At 34.7% G+C, this 25,039-nt stretch overlaps 1 protein-coding gene across 5 annotated transcripts in view; it reads right to left on the bottom strand.

Annotated features, from left to right (window-relative positions):
* The window catches only part of LOC114331282 (ATP-binding cassette sub-family G member 1), a 330,676-nt gene that overhangs the window by 240,051 nt on the left and 65,586 nt on the right, over positions 1-25,039 (bottom strand). Inside the window, exon 1 of one of the 5 annotated variants that reach the window (XM_028280803.2) lies at positions 16,347-16,504. The exons of 1 other annotated variant lie outside the window; for it this stretch is intronic. In XM_028280803.2, the coding sequence (XP_028136604.1) occupies positions 16,347-16,389 (43 nt within the window). In that variant the 5' untranslated portion in view covers positions 16,390-16,504. Of the gene's footprint in view, positions 1-16,150; positions 16,305-16,346; positions 16,505-25,039 lie in introns of those variants that run through there. 3 more of the 5 variants (XM_028280805.2, XM_028280804.2, XM_028280806.2) reach the window with 3 other exon arrangements.

Here is a 25,039-nt window from a genome sequence, read left to right as displayed (position 1 = left end):
TTGAATAAAAGGAAGTACATATTTGCTTTTACTTCCTGGTATTTAAGTATTTACTTAATAGTAATTGAATAAATCATTAAAGAAATGTCTTTATTCAATTAGTATTAAGTAAATACTTATATACTTGTAAGTAAAATCAAATACTTCTTTTTATTCAATAGACCCATTAGCTAAATAAAAAAAATAAAAATAAAATGTTATAAATAAACATTGTAAACAACAACAACTACTTACATAATATTATTATGTAATTGTAAGATGTTTTATAAGAGTCGTAACATGCGCTTTACGCTTTATTAAAAATCATATCCATAATTCACCAAAAATGTGGTCTAGAGGTAATAATACACTCACCGGCACAAAATTCCGCCACCCAAAATTTTTGATAAAGTTTGACAATTTATAACTTTACTATTTATGCTCCGATTTTTAAGATTCTTTCACCAGTTTGGAAGTACGTATATTGTTATCGTTTGGTATTATTCCAGTAATACAAACAATTTGCTTGCATGGCACTATACAGGGGTGAATGGAAGCGTTGTATTCTCTCCTAACTTTAAAAAATTCTGTGGAAAAATGGAAGAGCTGATTTTGTTTCATAGTCCTGTCATATTATCCTGGAGGCATCACTAAAATTTTGTTTTTTGAATTATCCGAATATCGCTTTTCTTGGTAGAGCTGTACCATTTTTTTGTAAATAAAAACCATGATTAATTCAGAAAATAGACGTTGGGTTGATAAGATTAGAATGGCCCTCATGCAGCCGAGATCTCAATTCTATTGGGCATTTATGGGATGAATTAAAAAAAAGCTGTTCGCTGTCATCCCAGGCCTCCAGAAAATTTGGTACAGCTATGGCCCTAGTAGAGGAATATCGGGCTATTCCCCAAGCGAGGTAACACATCTTTATTCGATGCAAAACGGATTGCGAGCACTCGTTGCAGCAAGAGGTGGACATATCCACTATTGCATTGTTTTGTTTTGTTATTAATTTTGTTTTGTTTTGTTAATTTTAGTGCGTTTAATATTTTTAATTAAATAAAGCTTCAAAACAGTGTTTTCATTTACAGCTCTTACAAGAAAAGAGATATTCGGATAATTAAAAAAAACCATAGTGATACCTCCAGGATAATACAAAAGGAGTATGAAACAAAATCAGCCCTCTAATTTTTCCACAGAATTTTTTAAAGTTAGGAGAAAATACAACGCTTCCATTCACCCCCGTATAATGCCATCTAAGCAAAAAATTTTTGTTACCGGAATAATAACAAACGACATCAATAGATGTACCTACAAACTGATGCAAGAATCTTGAAAATCGGAGTACAAACAATAAAGTTACAGATTTTCAAACTTAATCAAAAATTTTGGGTGGCGGAATTTTGTGCCGGTGAGTGTAGATACACTCTCTTCAAGATGAACCACAAGTCAATGTATTAAAAATATTATTAAATTTAAAACAATTTGGACGCGTTTCGCGCCAACACGAGCGCAAGGCGATTGATTCAATCTTTTAAATTTTATTAAAATTGCTTATCCCAGAGAGTTTTTTTTGCAATTACATAAGTCAGAAAAAAATTATGTTAGAACCATTCTACAAGTGTCAAATGAAAGAGCATCAGATAATCTTTCAAATTGGTTTAAAAAAAATGCATTTATCAGTAATAAATTATTAATTATGCAAAAATATATCCAATTTTTCCTTACAAATTTTTGAATACCTTTTTTCAAAAAAACCTATTTTACCGTGTGCATATAATATTAATTGATAAGAAATTGTAATAAATATAATATATAATTTGAATGTTTTGCTCATGCTCTTTTATTTGTCATCTGTAGAATGGTTCTAACATCATTTTTTTCTGACATGTTATTGCAAAAAAAACTCTCTGTGATAAACAATTTGAATAAAATTTAAGCAATTGAATGAATCGCTTTGAAATTTTTGTCACATATTAAGCACCAAAAAACCCTCATTTGACAAAAATTTCTAAGCTGTACACTAATTTTTACAAAAGTTATTGCAAAATTAATTTTTTTAATTTAATTAATTTTTAAAATTTTTAATTATATTAACAATAAATGAGTATATTAGCCTTAATAATACGCCATTTTAAAGCTTTTCCATTTTCTCGAAGATGTTTCTAATAAAAAAAACCATAAGTTTTACTGTTTTCCATTAATTTGAGAAAAAAAAAAAAAGAAAAAAGGCCGTTCTTTGACACTAATTTGTTATTAAATAAAAATAGCCGCCAGATCCTACGCAGGAAATAGTTACAATGGTAGGGAGCAAAGTATGCTAAATGTGCAGTCACTCGAGCGCTTTGGGGACCTATTGGGTTGTGAAGAGTAGGTCCTAAAACCAAAAACAGTTAAGTAAAGTTTTCCATTTTAGTGGGTACTTTCCATTTTTAATTTAATTTTTCATTTCCAACAATCTTTTTTTTAGATTATAGCGCCATCTATTCATAATTCGAAAAATTGTCTCGAATAAAAGTTACTTATTTTTACGTAAGGAATCCAAATCTGCAATAAAAATGGGGTCTCCCATTTAAGATTTTAAAGTATCCTCCCATCCCACTTCCGTGGGGGTCGTGTTTGGTGCCATTCGATAGATTTTTCAAAAATATTGAATAAGTGTATTTTTCAGTTTTTCGATCCGATGTTCATTTCGCGAAATATCACGGGATTCGTATTTAAAATATTAAATTTACCCCCCATCCCTCTTTATGGGAAGTCGTGTTCGGTATTATTCAATAGATTTTTGAAAAATATTGAGTACGTAGTTTTTAGTTTTGTGATCTGTTATTTATTTCGCGAAATATTCGCTTTTTTCTTGTGAAACTTTGGGACTCACCCATTTCCTTACTCCCCGCTTAAATAGTCAGATTTTTGAAATATACACTGTTTTGCATATAGGTACTCAAATTACCTTATCTTAATCTGACGATTTCGAGTTTTTCTAAGGATGGATTTTTTTTCGGCCCCCCCCTTAACGAACTCCCCTGCATTAAGAGCCAATGTATGCCAGGGGACAAGGTTTCTCCCCATGTAATAATCTGACGCGCTCGAGTAACTGCAAAAACCCCCGCTTCGGCTCCCATACCACAATTATTTGTTCTTATTCCTTTCCGATGAGACACTCTAACTCGTTATGATATCTGCGCCTCCATTCGTTTGTCACGCTGTCTCTGAAAGGGCCATATATCATTCGAAGGAGTTTACGTTCCCACATCAGCAATTCATTTACTTCTCTTATTGTTAGGGTAGCTAAGGAAGTAGCTCTTATTGTTAGGGTAGCTAGGGAAGCTATCGTGCTAAAAACTGAATGGTCGCACGTCACGCGGCCGCTAACGATGCTCTTGGGACACCGGGCGAAATCCCATTGAAAATTAGCCTTGTTCCTGTACGCGGGGCTCTACAGGAATCGACAACGATCCCCAGCTACTCGTGGGAATAAATATGAATACTCACCAACATGCAAGGCAAGCACGGTGTTTAAATGCCACAAACCCGACCAGTGTAAACCAACCCTATTCAAAGTGCGTCAAAAATATAAACCTCAACATCGCCACATATAATGCTCGGTCGCTCTCTACCGAAGAAAGGTTCGAAGAAATGGAGGAAGAACTTTCAAAAGTGAATTGGGATATTGTGGGTATCAGCGAAGTTAGAAAAAAAGGAGAGAATCTTATCTCACTCCCATCAGGCCATCTGTGGTACTACAAAGGAGAAGAGGAATCGACAGTCGGAGGAGTCGGCTTCTTTGTTCACAAAAGAATTGCGAACAGAATTGTGTCAATAAACCAAATATCAACAAGGGTGGTCTACTTAAACATCAAAATGAGCACCAGATATATCCTAAAGTTCATTCAAGTATACGCACCTACTACAGGCCATTCAGATGAAGAAGTCCAAATATTCTACGACCAAATATCCTGTGCAATCAAGGAAAATCCTGGCCACTTCTTAATAATAGGCGGTGATTTCAACGCCAAAATAGGTACCAAGGAAGACCCCTCTGAAATAATATTGGGAAATTTTGGAAGCGAAGGCAGAAATGATAGAGGCAAACAACTGTTAACTTTTCTTTTGGAAAACAATCTCTATCAAATGAACAGCTTCTTTAAAAAGAAAAAACACAGAAGATGGACCTGGGAAAGTCCAGATGGAAAAACAAGGAACGAAATCGACTATTTCTTAACAAATAAAAAAGAATTATTTAAAGACGTAAATGTGTTAAACCAGTTCAGCACAAGCAGTGATCACAGGTTAGTAAGAGCTAAAATAACGATATCGATCGAAAAGGAAAGACTCAAAATGATAAATAAGAAACACCCAAAGAAATGGGTAAAACCAACTAATATTCAGGAGTTCGAAAAATATATTAATGATACATTGAAAGATACAACAACAACAGACATTAATATACTGAACAAGCAAATAATCACCACAATACAACAGGCTCAAACTAAATACTGTCCAACAAACCAAAAAGATGAAAAACTAAGTCAACCTACTAAAACCCTTATAGAACTAAGACGACAGATGAAAGGAGATACAAGTTCCAGCAAAGAAGCGCTAAATCAAATAAATAAGACTATCACAAAGTCAATAAGAAAAGACATAAGAAACTACAATGTAGAAAAAACAAAACAAGCAATAGAGCAAAATAAGAACATGAAAGTTTTGAAGAACGTAAGCGTACAAAAAGGAAAAATAGAAATCAACAAACTAAGAAACAGAACTGGAAAAGAAACTACAAACAGAGATGAAATATTAACAATAGTCGAAGAGTTCTACACAGAGTTATACAAATCAAGAAAAAAAGATGACAATGCGCAACCTCCAATTACAGTAAAAACTGGAGTATTAAATCAAGGATCGGATTTAATGCCCGATATAACAAAATCAGAAATCAAAGAGGCTCTGAAGAAAATGAAAAATAATCGAACCCCAGGTGAAGATGGAATAGTATCAGAAGCACTAAAAATTGGAGGAAATATACTACTTGAAAAAATTAAACAACTTTTCAATATCTGCCTTCACAACGCCAATATTCCAACAGACTGGAACAACGCTACTATGATTCTATTACACAAAGCAGGAGACAAAGCCAATTTAGAGAATTACAGACCGATTAGCCTCCTCAGCCATTTATATAAGTTATTTACGCGAATAATAGTTAAGAGAATGGAAAGAAAGTTAGAGACTTATCAACCAAGAGAACAGGCAGGATTCCGAAAAAATTACGGAACAAATGACCATCTACAAAGTATAAAAACCCTGATAGAGAAAGTAGTGGAATACAATAAACCCCTAGTTCTAGTTTTTATCGATTTTCATAAAGCCTTTGATACAGTTGAACTTAGCAAAATATTACAGGCGCTTAAAGAATGCAGGCTAGATTATAGGTATACAAAATTATTACACAAAATATACTTACAGGCAACAACCACTGTCAACTTACATACTAACAGTAATCGCATAAAAATAGAACGGGGGGTTAGACAAGGAGACCCAATGTCACCTAAACTTTTTAATACGGTCTTAGAACATGCTTTCAAGAGTTTGGATTGGATGACAAAGGGAATAAAAATAGATGGAGAATACCTAAACAACTTACGTTTCGCCGATGATATAGTCATAGTAGCTGAGGATCTAGGTATGGCAAGAGAGATGGTACAAGAACTCGTTGTAGCTACAGAAAATGTTGGTTTAAATATAAACATCTCAAAAACAAAAATAATGACAAATTTGGTACCCAACCAGAACATCAGTATTGGTGGGAAGGAAATAGAACTCGTAGATAGATATAAATACCTGGGACATGAAATTACGATTGGCAGGGATAACCAGACTCATGAGCTGAAGAGAAGAATCGGTCTTGGGTGGGCAGCATTTGGAAAACTGAGAGAAACTTTTAAAAGTGAGTTACCCACATGTCTAAAGAGAAAGGTATTCGATCAGTGCGTCCTCCCAGTCTTGACGTACGGATCAGAAACACTTACCTTAACTAAAGCCTCGGCTACCAAACTAAGAGTCACGCAGAGAAGAATGGAGCGGTCAATGTTAGGAATAACTCTGCGAGACAAAATCAGAAACGAAGAAATCAGGAGAAGAACAAAGGTGACTGACGTCATCGAGAGGATAGCCAGGTTGAAGTGGAGATGGGCAGGACACGTAGCCAGAATGACAGATGGGCGATGGACGAAGAGGTTATTGGAATGGAGGCCAAGAGAAGACAAGAGAAGCGTCGGTCGACCGCCTACAAGATGGACTGACGACTTAAGAAAGGTAAATAAAAACTGGATGAGGGCGGCGCAGGATAGATGGGGTTGGAAACGAGGGGAGGAGGCCTATGTTCAGCAGTGGACTTTTGAGGCTGGATGATTGTTAGGGTCTATGTTTCGCCTCTATATGCGACTGCTGGTAGTTTGATGGTCTTATATAAATATATCTGGATTTTTGCACCTCGTGAGAGAAGATTTGACTTCTTTAGATGTTGCATTGCAAAGAAATATCTGTTTCCTGATATTATTCGCTTTTCAAGATCTCGATCAATTTTTTTGTCATTGGTGATTGTTGCTCCTAGATATTTAAATTTTTTAACCACTTCGAAGTTACATACGCGACTGCTGGTCGTTTTATGGTCTAATATATTATATCTGGAATTTTGCACCTCGTGAGAGAAATTTTGACTTCATTAGATGTTGCATTCCAAGGAAATATCTGTTTCCTGATATTATTCGCTTTTCAACTTCTCGATCTATTTTGTTGTCATTGATGCAGTCTTGACTATACTCCAAATACTTTTCAAGCATTTGTCTAATAGCAAATATTTGATCAATAGTCGATTTTCCAGGCCTGAAAACACACTGGTCGTCACCAACTGTTTCTTCGGCGTATGGTCTTCTTTTTTAAATCTTTTCAGTATAAACCAGGGCGCATCTGTAAACATATTAGTACATTTGGACGTTGAGAGGTGACTCAAATTTTTTTGCAGAAATTGCTTGAAAATAACTCAAATAATAATATTTGAGTTATCCTCCCTCTCAAGAAGGTCCGGAACATTGTTTAAATAATCAAAATGTCAAAAAATTAAGGAAAAATTCGATTGTTTTCTTTGTTTTTTCATTATAACTTTAAAAGTATTCATTTCCGAGAAAAGTTGTACTAGCATAAAAGTTGCGTAATTAAATTTCCTACAATATAAAATTAGTTAAGAATTTAAGAAATAGTCATCCTTGTTGCAAAATAGCAATAATTGGGAAAAAAAACATACAAAAACAAGTATTCGAATTTTACGTTTTTCAACCATTTATGCCACACTTAGGACCTTCATATTTCACTCAGAAAAACATTATGATCCAGTAAAACAATAGTGTAACTTTCATTACGATCGGTTCAATAGATTTTGCAAAATAAATTTTGCAATCCAGCTTGCGCAAAAAAAATAATTTTTTAAAAATGTTACAGGACTAAAAATAAAGGAGATAGCAAGTTGAAATTTTTTTTGCGCATAGTAGTGTACTGTACCTTTCATTTGAAATTGGCAAAACTAAAATCGATTAACCACCACGGCGTCAGGAATTTTTTTAAATAAACATTAATTATTGGTGCTACGCGCAGGACAACGGATAGTTTGCTCTGATTGGGCATTCCAATGACCTTTGATAATGATTGATACATTTTAATTTTTATTACATTTCGATATAAATAAATAAATTTGTTTATTGCAAAATAAAAACAAATAGACTAAGTTTTCACTCTAATGGCATATAAAACAACATAATGCTATTCTACATCCCACCAGAATGAAAACAATGGGAACCTTCTCTGGTTACACCTCCGAGGCTTCTACAATTTGCAAGCCATACGGATGCTGAGACAAAGGAAGATGAGGGAATTCTACAATTTACAATTCACGTCCCATCTGCTCAGCGCGGTAAAGTTCCAACGAGAATGGTTCCCTTCATACTCCAATCAGAGTAAATGTAAATCAAAAATGAATAACCATTTTCAATTTCGTTGCAAAACGAAAATACAGCCGAACCATATTCTAGTCCAATCAGAGTGCAGCAAGCACCTCTACCGGTTTCGAAACTTATTAGTCTCTCATCAGGAGGCACATATGCTGCTCTCTCTGATCCAACCAAAACAAACTCCCAGCGTGCAGTCCCGGATTGCAACGAACGAAATGGCATAGATGCCCTAGCGGCAACTGCTAGCAAAAAGACTAAGTTTTACCTCTAATGGCATATAAAACAACATAATGCTATCCTACATCCCACCAGAATGAAAACAATGGGAACCTTCTCTGGTTACACCTCCGAGGCTCTACAATTTGCAAGCCATACGGATGCTGAGACAAAGGAAGATGAGGGAATTCTACAATTTACAATTCACGTCCCATCTGCTCAGCGCGGTAAAGTTCCAACGAGAATGGTTCCCTTCATACTCCAATCAGAGTAAATGTAAATCAAAAATGAATAACCATTTTCAATTTCGTTGCAAAACGAAAATACAGCCGAACCATATTCTAGTCCAATCAGAGTGCAGCAAGCACCTCTACCGGTTTCGAAACTTATTAGTCTCTCATCAGGAGGCACATATGCTGCTCTCTCTGATCCAACCAAAACAAACTCCCAGCGTGCAGTCCCGGATTGCAACGAACGAAATGGCATAGATGCCCTAGCGGCAACTGCTAGCAAAAAGACTAAGTTTTCACTCTAATGGCATATAAAACAACATAATTTTCATTTTTATTTATTTTTGTTATTCATTTTTGATTTACATTTACTCTGATTGGAGTATGAAGGGAACCATTCTCGTTGGAACTTTACCGCGCTGAGCAGATGGGACGTGAATTGTAAATTGTAGAATTCCCTCATCTTCCTTTGTCTCAGCATCCGTATGGCTTGCAAATTGTAGAAGCCTCGGAGGTGTAACCAGAGAAGGTTCCCATTGTTTTCATTCTGGTGGGATGTAGAATAGCATTATGTTGTTTTATATGCCATTAGAGTGAAAACTTAGTCTTTTTGCTAGCAGTTGCCGCTAGGGCATCTATGCCATTTCGTTCGTTGCAATCCGGGACTGCACGCTGGGAGTTTGTTTTGGTTGGATCAGAGAGAGCAGCATATGTGCCTCCTGATGAGAGACTAATAAGTTTCGAAACCGGTAGAGGTGCTTGCTGCACTCTGATTGGACTAGAATATGGTTCGGCTGTATTTTCGTTTTGCAACGAAATTGAAAATGGTTATTCATTTTTGATTTACATTTACTCTGATTGGAGTATGAAGGGAACCATTCTCGTTGGAACTTTACCGCGCTGAGCAGATGGGACGTGAATTGTAAATTGTAGAATTCCCTCATCTTCCTTTGTCTCAGCATCCGTATGGCTTGCAAATTGTAGAAGCCTCGGAGGTGTAACCAGAGAAGGTTCCCTTGTTTTCATTCTGGTGGGATGTAGAATAGCATTATGTTGTTTTATATGCCATTAGAGTGAAAACTTAGTCTTTTTGCTAGCAGTTGCCGCTAGGGCATCTATGCCATTTCGTTCGTTGCAATCCGGGACTGCACGCTGGGAGTTTGTTTTGGTTGGATCAGAGAGAGCAGCATATGTGCCTCCTGATGAGAGACTAATAAGTTTCGAAACCGGTAGAGGTGCTTGCTGCACTCTGATTGGACTAGAATATGGTTCGGCTGTATTTTCGTTTTGCAACGAAATTGAAAATGGTTATTCATTTTTTTTTTTTAAACAAATACTCTATCCTTTGAAATAACACTTTTTTTTAGCAAAAACTTTCTTTGTTCATATATTTTAACTTAGGGAATAAAAGTTTATTATTTTTAAACATATGCAATTGTTTAAACAATATTTCACAAACAATAATAAAATTAGTTTGAATTTTGTGGAATTAAAATATTAAAATACAACAAAATGTAGAGTAAGAAAATAATATATTAAATAAAGATTAGAAGAAATTTTGGTGGAAATCAACTTGTGTGAATCGAACCCCGCTGTCCTGCGCGTAGCACCAAAAATTAATGTTTATTTTAATGATTTTCTGACGCCGTGATAATTAATAGATTTTAATTTTGGAAATTGCAAATGAAAGGGACAGTACACTTCTATAAGCAAAAATATTTTCAACCTGCTATCTGCTTTATTTTCAGTCCTGCAACATTTTAAAAAAATGAATTTTTTTTGCGAAAGCTGGATTGCAAAATTTATTTTGCAAAATCTGTTTAACCGATCTTAATGAAATTTACAGTGCTGTTTTAATATATCATAAAGTTTTTCTGGGTAAAATATGAAGGTCCTAAGTGTAGCATAAATGGTTGAAAAACGTAAAATGCAGATACTTGTTTTTGTATGGATTTTTTCGCAATTATTGCTGTTTTGCAACAAGCGTGACTATTTTATAAATTTTTATTCCATTCTGTATTGTAAAAAATTTAATTACGCAAATTTTATGTTAGTACAACTTTTCTCAAAAATGAACAGTTTTAAAGTTATAATCAAAAAACCAATAAAAAAATCGAATTTTTCCTTCATATTTTGACATTTTGATTATTTAAACAATGTTCCGGACCATTTTGAGTGGGAGGATAACTCAAATATTATTATTTGAGTTATTTTCAAGCAATTTCTGCAAAAAAAATTGAGTCACCTCTCAACGTCCATCTCAAAACAGATGCGCCCTGGACTAGTAAGACCGAAGCCAATTAGGGTCTAGGACGTTTCATCGCCGCCGTTTCGATGCCGCCAGTTCGATGCCGATGCCGGCCGATTCATCGCCAGTCAATTAATCGCTATCTGATATATTTCCGAATTTTCGACAGTTACAATTATTAGTTATTTTTAGTATTAATTAGGAATTCTAGGAAATGCGAGATATGACGGCGATGAAATGGACTGGCGATGAACCGGCGGCATCGAAACGGCCGGCGATGAACCGGCGGCATCGAAACGTCCCATTCCGAGCCAATTACGTAGTATTAATTAGTCAAATTCCTCTGTAGTTTACACATGACTCCTTTTTTCCTTTCTTGTATGTTGGTACAATAATACTACCACACCATTCTGTCGGCATTATTTATTTTTTGCCAGGCCTCTTGCTCCATATACACTTGAGTCCACGAGTCTTTACCCGTGCGTCATTAATACCTGGCAAGATAAAACACATACTTTTTATCTATGGGCCATTCCACGAACATACGCCTGTTTTAGATTGCTTCGACAACGAATATTTTACTGTGCAACATAAGAAGTACGAAAGTAAATGGCGCTAATAATAATTATTGAAAATTACATTGCTGTTTATTGGAATAATTATTATTCCAATAAACAGCAATGTAATTTGCAATTTACGTTCGTTCTTCTTATTTTGCACAGTAAAATATTCATAGTCGAAGTAATCCAAAACAGGCGTATGTTCGTGTAATAGGGTATAGCATCATTCTCTTCCACGCATGAAACTAATGACAAACCCGCTACCGTCTGTTATTAAGTAAAAACACATATTACTTTTATGAACGCTCTAGTCTCAAAACATTGAAAAAAGATGGGTACAAAAAAGACGATTGGGGATGTTTTCACATATTTTAAGTACAATTTCTGACGTTTTGGTTTGTTTACTTTTGTGGCTGTCAGTTTGTTGAATTTTTTGCTGTTATTTTGTCGAATTTTTGCATTTTGAAGTTTTTTATAGTATACAAACAGTTGTTTTCACAACTAATTTTATATTGGAGTTTGAAATTTTATGGTAAGTTTGGATATTTTACGATTAATTTTGACAATGTACAAAGCAAACCTTATTGACACAGTTAAGTGTCAATGAGGTTGTTAACACAATGCTTGTGTTTAATGTTCCGCCAAAGTGAATAAAATAACAAAAAGAAAATATGTTATTTAATTTTTTTATAAATTGTTTATTTACTTATTTATTAATCAATGATAATAAAATAATTCATTAAGCTACTTCAAATGTAGCTGTAATTATACACCAAAATTTTAAAGAAAAACTTAAATTTGACATTCTATATATTTGATAACGTCAAATTTTATACTATAACCCAGGATCGGAGTAATACCCACTTTCTGTCACTTGCTGTTGCGTTTAGTAAATTTCCGACTTATTTACTACTCCGACTACTATATAAATCCTCCACTTTTCAACCGTTTTAACATTTCTCAAATATTATACAGTGGTGAGCGCGCTAATAACCGGCAAAATAGCGCAAAAGATGGAAAACATAATACATTGCGAAACAAAAACAGATGAAACTAGTCGAGGTGGAAATGATCGTTATAAATGTATAAATTAACATTACATTACATAGTTTCCCACCTTTAGACGTCTGTGACATGAGTATTTTATAAAATTCTACTGTTACAGTAACAGTTGTCATACTCCTTTGATACGTCTAAAGATGGGAAACTATGTAATACAATGTTAATTTATCCGTTTATAACGATCATTTCCATCTCCACTAGTTTCATCTCTTTTTATTTCGCAATGTATTATGTTTTCCATCTTTTGCGCTATTTTGCCGATTATTAGCGCGCTCATCACTGTATATTATTAATGATTGACATTCACATTATTTTTCCTAAGTACGATTTAATGTTTTACCTTGATTACAGAAGAGTTTGCAAACACTGAAAATTTACTTCTATGAAGGTTTTTCTAACAAGTTTTTAAAATCTATATTTATTAATTAATAACAGTTGGTGTAACTCTATCTTTTCTGTATAACATATGTGTTAATTATTCGAATAAAGTAAAACATCTCTAACTTTTGAAAAACGCAACTTGTCCAAAGAAATGATTAATAATGTCAAACAAGTAGTTATGACAAAAACATAGAGGAAAGGCTGCCAATATGGGCTGGTCTTGTATATGGGCTAGGTGAGTTTCACAGCTATTCGTTGCAGATCTCTACATTTTGACTATTGCAAACGGTATTTGACGAAGTTAAACTATCACCGTAGCGTCGGCGCCCCAGTGGTAGATATTTCCCAGTTTATAATAATTGTTTGTGGGTTGGTGTGAGTGTCAAAACTTTTTCGGGTAAGGTGATAAATTCCAGTATTTGAAAATAAACACTAATTTAAAAAAAAAGGCCTGTGTCACGTTGAAGCTCTATTATTAGTCTTTGATATATGCTAATGAGTTTTCTTCAAATGGTCTACTTTTAGACAAAACTTCTTTTGTTGTGCAAAGCAAGCGTGTTTACAATATGGGATTTGCCTCTGTTTTCATTATGGGCTAGTGCGCTAGTGGCCCATATTTAGAACAATGTAAAACATACTTCAATTGTTTCAGGATGTCAAAACAACAGCTGAAAGAAGCTAAGAAAAAAATGGGATAAGAGGGATATGGAACGTGCAATTGTAGGGCAGGCAGCACGAAATGGGTACGCTGAAAGCTGCAAAAATGTTTAATGTCCCACGTTCTACGTTGCAACGTTCTGCAAAAAAACTTGAACTAAAGCCAATTGAAGCTGCTCAAATAAAGTTAGGGCGTAAAGCTGTCTTAGGGAATGATCTTGAGGACGAGTTAGTTCGTTATATTTTGGAAATGGAAGCTAAATTTCATGGATTAACCAGAAAAGGTCTTAGGAGGATGGCGTACGTCTTAGCTTCCAGGACATCAAACATCCGTTTGGAGGTAACACGGCAGGCAGAGCCTGGCTGAGACTTTTCCTGCAACGCCATAAAGAGCTATCAGTACGACGACCAACGAGAACATCATATTCACGAGCTAGAGGCTTTAACAAAGAAAATGTCGCATCCTTCTTCAATGTTCTGGAAAAAGAATGTGGACGAGAATGTATCTTCAATGTGGACGACACAGGTCTTACGGTTGTACAAAACAAGATTGCACAGGTAGTAGGCCGAAAAGGGAAACGACAAATTGCATCATTAACTTCTGCTGAAAGGGGCTCGCTAATAACCGTCGTGATATCGATGAGCGCTGCTGGCCAATTCATTCCACCAATGATGATATTCCCATGTAAAAATATTAACCAGCAACTGATGAAAGGAGCTCCTCCAGGTTCCATTATGACAGTACATCCCAGTGGATGGATACAAAGCAATATTTTTACAAGACGGTTTCAACATTTCATTGACACAGTGAAACCCACAAAAAAATCACCAGTCCTGCTTATTATGGATGGTCATATAGAAGTCATAGATTTAGCTAGAGATAATTATGTCACTATAATTGTCTTGCCTCCCCATTGCACCCACAAACTCCAGCCATTGGACAAAACTTACATGGGTGTTCTTAAGGCTTACTACAGCGAAGAGATCCGGGTCTGGTTGCGCCACAATAATCGTCCACTAAGTGCATTTGATGTGTCAGAGCTCTTTGGAAGAGCTTATTTGAAATGTCAAACTGGAGCGATTGCCGTTAATGGATTTAGAGCTACAGGAATTTATCCCTTGAATAAAAACATATTTACAAATGTCGATTTCATGGCAGCTGAAATTAAAGCAGAAAATACTTCGACAGCCGCACCTGATGATGCGAGTGATGAAGATGATAAGGTGATCGTTGTTTTAACCGCTCCTGTCAATTCAAATGAACCTACAAATTCTGACGATAACTCTATCAATTCTGAGAGCACACCAGATTGTCGTTGCAGCCACAATAATTTATCATCTAATTCTCCCACTCTTCCATCTGGGCCTAATAAGCAGCTTGAAACTATTCCTACAACTAATACACAGCTTGATGCTATTTCTTCAACTAGTTCACAGCTTGTCGCTATTCCTACAACAAGCTTTTACAGAAAGTTTGCCACGCCTTCCAGAAGACCTTGTGCAGAGCTTGGTTTAAAAAGAAAATTATTTGAGAATAAATTCATTCCATCAATTTCTTCCACATCTGGGTCTTCAAGGATATCTCTGCTAACACCATATGATCTTTCTCCTGTGCCATTATTGAAGAAAAAAACCTCCAATCGTGGGCGTAAGCCAAGTAAATGTTCAGTGACAACCTCTTCACCTTACAAAATTGATCCAATCTCTCAACAAAGACAAAGAGGAGCAAAACGAAGTAAGAGAAGGCAAAGAAAAAAGAAAAGCAAAAGAAATAAAAAAAGGAAAACGTAAGCGGGTTACCAAAGTCACAAAGAACCAAAGAAAGAAATCGGGTTCTAGTAGCGAGGATGAGGAGGAATATGTGCCTGCAGATGATGAGAGCGATTACAATGAGTTTCCTTCTACACAGCCTTCACAAGACGCAGCTGATGTAACGTGTATGTTTTGCGAAGCACTTTTTTCAGAGGATAATCTTGATGAAATATGGGTCAAGTGCTTCATGTGCCATTCGTGGGCACATAACGAGTGCGCTTGGGCCGAAAAAGAAGAATATGTGTGTGACTTTTGCAAATAGTTTTAGCCTATGAGTTATTTAATGTATTGCTTGTATTTTAGATATTAAAATATACTTGTCACGCATTTATCTCATTTCACACAAATTTAAGACACTTTTTCGGGGTAGCCCATATTTAGGATCATTATTCAAACGACGCAAAAGTACAATTCTTCATTATTTGTACATTTAAAACAGTTATATATTTTTTAATCAATTTGGACTTTGGGCAGGTTATAAGTAACTAAATGTAGGTATTCTTACGTACCTTTGGAATTAAAATAGAATTTTAATTCTTTTTTACAAAGAAATACACAATGGGTAGCCCATATTTGCATCCTTTCCTCTAGTATAAGCTACTTTTAGGTAGGCGAAGTAGTTGTTAATTTATTAAAGGAATGTATACGTGTGTATACTACATAAAAGATTGAAAAATCAATATACCACATGTAAATTGATCAAATGAAACAATTAACATCAAGGTAGATGCAGTAATTAAACTAATTTGTTCTGAAAAAAGCTTGAGATTGTGCCCTTAACTTGCATTGCGTAAAGTGCTTGGAGCAATTGAGTTTGTAACAAAATAAAAGATCTTCATATTTAACACATTTAAGAATCTTTCGCAGATTTTCATAAAACATCATTACAATCTTTTGATAATGTAAATTGCTCACTGTAAAGAACTTCATATTTAAAAAACTTGAGAACCATTTGACAAGGAGAACAAACTATTCAAATAAAAACCAAAAAATACTTACTGCCTTTCTCTTTAACTCTAAATGTGACGTTATCAAACATCATTTTAATTCATCCTTTAAATTGCGCAGAACCTATTACACTATTATAATTGTTGTTCTCGCTTCAGAACGCGCGAGTGGTACTCAACACTAAGCGCACCCACCACTAATCATAATTTTATTCGACTTATCAAATAAAATATCAAAAAGTACTTACTGCCTTTATCTTTAACTCTAAATGTGAGAGTATCAAACTCCATGGTAATTAATCCTTTAAACTATACAGAACCTGTTACACTATTCTAATAATTGTCCTTGCTTCGGAAAGCGCGAGTGGTACTTTAACAACACTAAGCGCACCCACCACTAAACATAATTTTAATCGACTTACATTTATATATTCGTGTGGTACCAGTTTCATAATTGGGAATATTATTCTTTCAATTAAATTGTCGTTATTTTAACATTGTTGACGGTACCAATTATTTTTGGTAACCAAAATTCATAGGCGGAACAATTTGATGTGTATTAATATAACAACTATTGGTAGGGGAGCCCAAGCGGGTATTTCTGCAATTACTCGAGCGCGTCAAAAAACCACATGGGGAGAAACCTTGTACCCTGTAAATGTACCTCTACCATATATATCCACTCTTAATAAGGGCGGCGTGCACTGGGGCAGTCTGTTAAAAAAATGTATCCTAATAAAAACTGGTAATCGTCAGATTAAGACAAGGTAAATTAAGTACATGAAGAAAAGTGTATACTTAAAAAATCTGACGATTTGAGGGAGCGCGGGCGTAAGGAAATGGGTGAGTCACAAAGTTTCACAAAAATTAAATTAAAAAATAAAAAATCCATACTAAAATGGAAACTTAACTATTTTGGTTTTAAGACCTAATCTTCACAGCCCAATAATAGGTCTCCATAACGCTGTAGTAACTGCAAATTTAGCATCCTAGCCTCCCGTACTATGTATACATTCTATTTTGTGAGGCAAGCCACACAAAATAAAATATGTAGACGAGATAGGTAGTCTAAAATACGATATTAGGTCGATCTTTACCGATCTGTGTAATGGATAAAGAATATTGGATAGGTAATTTATTATGTTAACTATATATTATACCTAAAAACACATGGGGTGCCTGATCTAATTTTGTTCTGACTATGACTTTTTTATGAATAAAAAAAAAATCAATCCGGGCAGATATTATTTCAGAATTTTTGGATGATTCTAAAGATTCTATTTTTTCTCTTAAGTTGATCGTTAAAATATCGTTTTTTAGTTGTTAAGTACCTAAGTTTAAGTTCAAATCTTCTTCTATCAGGTCCCGATATGAATTTTTGCCATGTTTTATTCTAAAATATATGTATGTTTTAATTATTGTTAATGAGGAAGGTTGCAGGCATTGGGCTGCATTAACAACTAAAAAACAATATTTTAAAATTAAATAGGTAAGTCCAAAATACTTATCAAGAACTGATAGGATAAGGTTTAAACTTAAATTTGTGTAATTCGTAATTTCAAAAATGATATTTTTTACTTATGTTTATGAGCCATAAAAATCATATTTCGTTCTTTTTCAGTTTTAAATTATTTATAACTCGAAAACGATCACTTTAAGAGAAAAATTACGTAAAACCTTTTTTGTTTAGAATCATCCAAAAAATTTGAAATAATAGATATCTGAACGGGTCGAATTTTTTTAAATTTATAAAAAAAGTCATTTTTTAATTATTAATTAATTATAGTCAAAAGCAAAATTAGATCGAACACCCCTTGTTTTTTATAATTGTTAACATATTAAATTAGATATTATATCAAAATATTTTTATCCATTAAACAGTTCGGTCACATTCGACCTTATATCGTATCTTATCTTAGACTATTAGATACCTGCATCAAAAAAAGAGTGTCTTGGGAAAATCGTTACCTCCCTGGTCTCCCTACGTGTTGTTTTGTTGTGTATGAAAGCTGTGCTTGATTATGTAGTAACGAAGATAGACAATAGAGAATTGATAATATATTTGGAACAATAATTGCTCATTGTATTGTATTTGAATTATACAAAACAATATATATTTATACAGAATGTGACTGATATTTGCTGTCAGGCACGTAGCCAGGAAATGTGCTTGAGGGGGGTCCAAACACAACTCAAATTTTGGCGCTCCCTGAACTAACTAAAATAAGACTGCTCTTGTTTCGATTCGCAACGAAATGATTATTTATTATTTTGTATTAGCTCTACTCCTATTCTGAGTATTGGGAACTAATCTTTGTTGGAATTTTACCGTGCTGGACAAGCGGGTAGTGAGATGCAACTTGACAGATCTCCCTCTTTACTCCGGCGATTCGTTGGCTTGCAAATTTTAGAAGCCACGAATGGTGTAACCAGAAGATTAGTTCTGATAAAGTTTTATTTTTAATATTGTTAATATTAGAAGTAAAACTTTCGTTCGTCTTTGGCAGATGCCACCACGGCATCTATATCATCATAATCTTTCGTGTGTGGGTAGAGGCTGACTGCCAGAATTTTAGTTGTTCAGAGAGAATCAAATATGTGTTCTCTGAAGAGACTCTAACAAGAGTCGAAACTAGTTAGAGCACTTTGGCGCTCTCTGAACTAACTAAAATAAGACTGCTCTTGTTTCGATTAGACGGTAAAATTTTTCAAATTTCACCTAATTTCACCATTGTATCTTTAATATCATTTTAGCGTCTCTGATGATGTTAGTCATCATATACAGAGTGGCCCAAAAGTCTGGAAACGGCCAATTATCTCGTAAATTGCTTGACATAATTGTACAAAATTTGAGATCCACCTATTTTGGGATACGGAGATTCCATATTTGATATTTGCAATGTTGCCAGATTTGCCGTTTTTCTTATATTAGTAGTAACTTTGGTTTTTCAAATTCATCACCCTGTATATTCAGTCATTATTGGAATCTCCTATTCAATACGAGTTCAACCATATGTAACACTTATGATTTTATGTAGTCTGGAAGGTCTTAAATACATAAAACAGAAGTCTGGCAACGCCTAATTGTCTCAATAAATTTTTTAGTACTAACTATTTTCAACTACATTAAAACGTAACAATTGATAGATTACAACATTTTTTAACATAATGGTTACTTTATCAAGTGTTCAAAATGTGCTCCATTTGTGAGTTGACAGTACCCTAATCGATGGTGGAATGCGTCTACCACATTTCTCCATGATTGTCTAGAAATTATTCGAGATTCATCGATAATTCGTTGCCTTAGCTCTGCAAGACTTGCTGGTTTAGTTTTATAAACTGAATTTTTCAAGTATCCCCAATAAAAATAATCTTTAGGATTAAAATCAGGTGAACGTGGAGGCCATTCAATTCTACCTCGTCTACCAATCCATCGTCCGGGAAATATCTCATCTAAATAACGCCGAACATTTAAACCAAAATGAGCTGGAGCTCGATCTTGCTGAAACCATATATGATTAAAATTGGCCCCAAACAAGTTTCTCAGTGTAGGTACAATTTCATTTCTAAGTAACATTTCGTAACTATCTGACGTTAAATTTCCTTCGATAAAGAATGGCCCAATGAACTGAGTACCTACTATACCTGACGAGACATTTAATTTTTGTGGTCTTGAGTGGTTTTCACGCATCCAATGTGGATTTACGTCGTTCCAATACCTTAAATTGTGTCGATTTACACTTCCACACAGTGTAAAGTTTGCTTCATCGGAAAAACATATTCTGTTAACGAAATTTTCATCATTTTCAATTTTATCCATCATTACCTCAGTAAACTGTAATCTACGATCGAAGTTATCTTCACTTAATTCTTGCAATAAGTTAATTTTGTATGGTTTAAATTTATTCTTACGTAATACACGTAAGACTGAAGAACGACCTACATCATGTACTTGTGCAACCCTGCGTGAGGATGTATGTGGATCTTCAACAAAACTTTGCATTATGTCTCAAGTTTTGTTGTCATTCATAACTCTTTTCGGTCTACCTGATCGGTGTCTATCTTTTACTTTTGCAGATTCCTCAAATCGCTTTACAGTTTTTTGTACCGTCGCCTTATGAAAAGGAGAACGGTTTGGGAAAGTATCATTGAACAAGTTGGCTACTTCACAATAAGATCTTTTTCTGTCACCGCACCCTCTCATCATTAGAATAGTAATTCGTTATTTTTCGTTAAGAGCCATTTTAGAGAAGCAATTTATCTTGCAGAACTTTTCAAAACATAACTACTGTGAGTTTTAGTCAATAATGTAAATGGTGAACAAATGTCAAAATCATAGCATTCTACATTTAAATATTTAAATTTAATAAAATCTACATATTTTGCACTGTTTTATGTATTTAAGACCGTCCAGACTACATAAAATCATTAGTGTTACGTACGCAAGAAGTGAGTCATTAGTAGATACAGATTATTATAAGACATGATTTAGATATACTTACTAAATATCGGCAACCAATCAATTTTCGTAACTAAATAACTAAATTTTCGTAACTGGAGGTAATTGATATAACAAAGACCATGACTCCCGTTGGCAGACTGGGAAGCATAACTATATTGAAGCATAACTGGGAAGCATAACTGTATTGGCTAATGAGCCGAAAGGCAAAACTGTCAATCGACAACAAAATTTTGACATATAAAGTTATTCTAATGAAGTTATAGAATTCAGCTATGAGGAAATGCAGCTAGATCCAGTATCGACATTCTTGAAAGATTCCAATCGAAAGTCCTCCGAATTGTAACTGCTGCTCCTTGGTACGTTCCAAACAAGACGAACGCATGAGACCTCAAAATGACAACTGTCAACGAGAAAATCACTTAATTCTGCCAACGATATTAACAGAAACTAACAGATCAACACAATAATCTAGCTCAAAACTTAATGACACAACCAATCATACGAAGGCTCAAACGAAAGACCCCAGCCGATTTGTTAACTACCAATTAGTCGCAGTAGCTCAATAGAATTTAGAAGCAGAAGCCCAACCAAACCCTAGGCATATGTGACACTATCCCAGTGCCAGTGCCAAGATTACACAGGAAATTGACAATGGCATTTTTTTTTATTTTGGCCCAATGAACTGAGTACCTACTATACCTGACGAGACATTTAATTTTTGTGGTCTTGAGTGGTTTTCACGCATCCAATGTGGATTTACGTCGTTCCAATACCTTAAATTGTGTCGATTTACACTTCCACACAGTGTAAAGTTTGCTTCATCGGAAAAACATATTCTGTTAACGAAATTTTCATCATTTTCAATTTTATCCATCATTACCTCAGTAAACTGTAATCTACGATCGAAGTTATCTTCACTTAATTCTTGCAATAAGTTAATTTTGTATGGTTTAAATTTATTCTTACGTAATACACGTAAGACTGAAGAACGACCTACATCATGTACTTGTGCAACCCTGCGTGAGGATGTATGTGGATCTTCAACAAAACTTTGCATTATGTCTCAAGTTTTGTTGTCATTCATAACTCTTTTCGGTCTACCTGATCGGTATCTATCTTTTACTTTTGCAGATTCCTCAAATCGCTTTACAGTTTTTTGTACCGTCGCCTTATGAAAAGGAGAACGGTTTGGGAAAGTATCATTGAACAAGTTGGCTACTTCACAATAAGATCTTTTTCTGTCACCGCACCCTCTCATCATTAGAATAGTAATTCGTTATTTTTCGTTAAGAGCCATTTTAGAGAAGCAATTTATCTTGCAGAACTTTTCAAAACATAACTACTGTCAGTTTTAGTCAATAATGTAAATGGTGAACAAATGTCAAAATCATAGCATTCTACATTTAAATATTTAAATTTAATAAAATCTACATATTTTGCACTGTTTTATGTATTTAAGACCGTCCAGACTACATAAAATCATTAGTGTTACGTACGCAAGAAGTGAGTCATTAGTAGATACAGATTATTATAAGACATGATTTAGATATACTTACTAAATATCGGCAACCAATCAATTTTCGTAACTAAATAACTAAATTTTCGTAACAGGAGGTAATTGATATAACAAAGACCATGACTCCCGTTGGCAGACTGGGAAGCATAACTATATTGAAGCATAACTGGGAAGCATAACTGTATTGGCTAATGAGCCGAAAGGCAAAACTGTCAATCGACAACAAAATTTTGACATATAAAGTTATTCTAATGAAGTTATAGAATTCAGCTATGAGGAAATGCAGCTAGATCCAGTATCGACATTCTTGAAAGATTCCAATCGAAAGTCCTCCGAATTGTAACTGCTGCTCCTTGGTACGTTCCAAACAAGACGAACGCATGAGACCTCAAAATGACAACTGTCAACGAGAAAATCACTTAATTCTGCCAACGATATTAACAGAAACTAACAGATCAACACAATAATCTAGCTCAAAACTTAATGACACAACCAATCATACGAAGGCTCAAACGAAAGACCCCAGCCGATTTGTTAACTACCAATTAGTCGCAGTAGCTCAATAGAATTTAGAAGCAGAAGCCCAACCAAACCCTAGGCATATGTGACACTATCCCAGTGCCAGTGCCAAGATTACACAGGAAATTGACAATGGCATTTTTTTTTATTTTGGCCCAATGAACTGAGTACCTACTATACCTGACGAGACATTTAATTTTTGTGGTCTTGAGTGGTTTTCACGCATCCAATGTGGATTTACGTCGTTCCAATACCTTAAATTGTGTCGATTTACACTTCCACACAGTGTAAAGTTTGCTTCATCGGAAAAACATATTCTGTTAACGAAATTTTCATCATTTTCAATTTTATCCATCATTACCTCAGTAAACTGTAATCTACGATCGAAGTTATCTTCACTTAATTCTTGCAATAAGTTAATTTTGTATGGTTTAAATTTATTCTTACGTAATACACGTAAGACTGAAGAACGACCTACATCATGTACTTGTGCAACCCTGCGTGAGGATGTATGTGGATCTTCAACAAAACTTTGCATTATGTCTCAAGTTTTGTTGTCATTCATAACTCTTTTCGGTCTACCTGATCGGTATCTATCTTTTACTTTTGCAGATTCCTCAAATCGCTTTACAGTTTTTTGTACCGTCGCCTTATGAAAAGGAGAACGGTTTGGGAAAGTATCATTGAACAAGTTGGCTACTTCACAATAAGATCTTTTTCTGTCACCGCACCCTCTCATCATTAGAATAGTAATTCGTTATTTTTCGTTAAGAGCCATTTTAGAGAAGCAATTTATCTTGCAGAACTTTTCAAAACATAACTACTGTCAGTTTTAGTCAATAATGTAAATGGTGAACAAATGTCAAAATCATAGCATTCTACATTTAAATATTTAAATTTAATAAAATCTACATATTTTGCACCGTTTTATGTATTTAAGACCGTCCAGACTACATAAAATCATAAGTGTTACATATGGTTGAACTCGTATTGAATAGGAGATTCCAATAATGACTGAATATATAGGGTGATGAATTTGAAAAACCAAAGTTACTAATAATATAAGAGAAACGGCAAATCTGGCAACATTGCAAATATCAAATATGGAATCTCCATATCCGAAAATAGGTGTACCTCAAATTTTGTACAATTATGACTAGCAATTTACGAGATAATTGGCCGTTTCCAGACTTTTGGGCCACTCTGTATAACAGGGTTAAAGTGGAGATTTGCGGGTCACAATGCGAGACAGGAAGATAAAAGATCAAATGCTACAATACAAAACTGGAGGCCGTGATAGGAAGAAGAGGAAGAGGAAGACTTCAGATGCGATGAAAGGACGATATTGTATAAGCTACAGGAACTCACTGGAAAAGCGCAGCCAAGGACAATTTATATGGAAAGATTTGGGGAAGACCTATGTCCAAAGCTGGATAGAAATGGGCTAAAGAAGAAGAAGAAGAAGAAGATGATGTTAGTGACTACTATGTATAACGAAATATAGGATTCCATAGAAAAGAGTACATCTGGTCTTCTATTCAATTGTAGATTCAGTAATTTTTGGTTATTTGATAAAAAATGTACTTGGCTTTAACTCAACATTCCAATGAACGGACCAAAAAGCCAATAAAATGAGTCTTTCGATTTCGTTTCCCATCTTGTTTCCGGGTGAAGTTTTTACTCGATTCATTGTTGAGAACGAACGTTTTACACTGGCCGTTGTGACAGGGTTAGTTGCCAAAATTGTAAGGAATTTGTAAATTTTTGGAAAAAAATCTTTTATACAATGTTCATTACGCGGAGACTTTCGGTATTTGGTTCCAAAGATGATATTCTGTTACAGTTATACCATAACATATATTCAGCTTTTATTTATGTAAGAGAAATGTCGTGGGAGTAATAGGCAGACAAATTTTCTAGCAATTTTGCTTTTTTTGTAGAGGCAAATCCAGGTAAAAGAATTTAAAATGTTCATAGAATAATTTTCCTCGTGGTAAATCTGATTTTTAAACTACTTACTTTTTCAAAAATAATAATAATAACTTGGGGATAAACTTGCTGCTTTGGTACCAAAGCCGAGACAGTTTTGGGAGGGGTCCGGACCCCCCCCCCTTGGCTACATGCCTGTTTGCTGTGTTTGGAGGCATAAGAATGATGAAATCAATAAAAATAGATCTGGTAAAATGGTTGGAACAATTTAGAATTTCTATCCGGTGGAATTATGACCCCCCCTCTCTCTCTCTCTCTCTCTCTCTCTCTCTCTCTCTCTCTCTCTCTCTCTCTCTCTTTGCCGACGAAATTTTGCGCTTACTCTTTTAACTAAATAATAGTGACCGTGTCGAAAGCCTCTTTGAAATCTATGAAACATTGTCTATGAAATAAAATGAAATAAGATGAAATAAATTCTATAACATTATCATAAGCCAAGCTTTAAAAAATATCTA

This window comes from Diabrotica virgifera, chromosome 1 (genome assembly GCF_917563875.1).
Source record: "Diabrotica virgifera virgifera chromosome 1, PGI_DIABVI_V3a".
In the NCBI taxonomy this organism is placed as follows: domain Eukaryota; kingdom Metazoa; phylum Arthropoda; class Insecta; order Coleoptera; family Chrysomelidae; genus Diabrotica; species Diabrotica virgifera.
The sequence above is the reverse complement of the archived record's forward strand: the minus strand, read 5'-3'. Positions and strand labels throughout refer to the sequence as shown.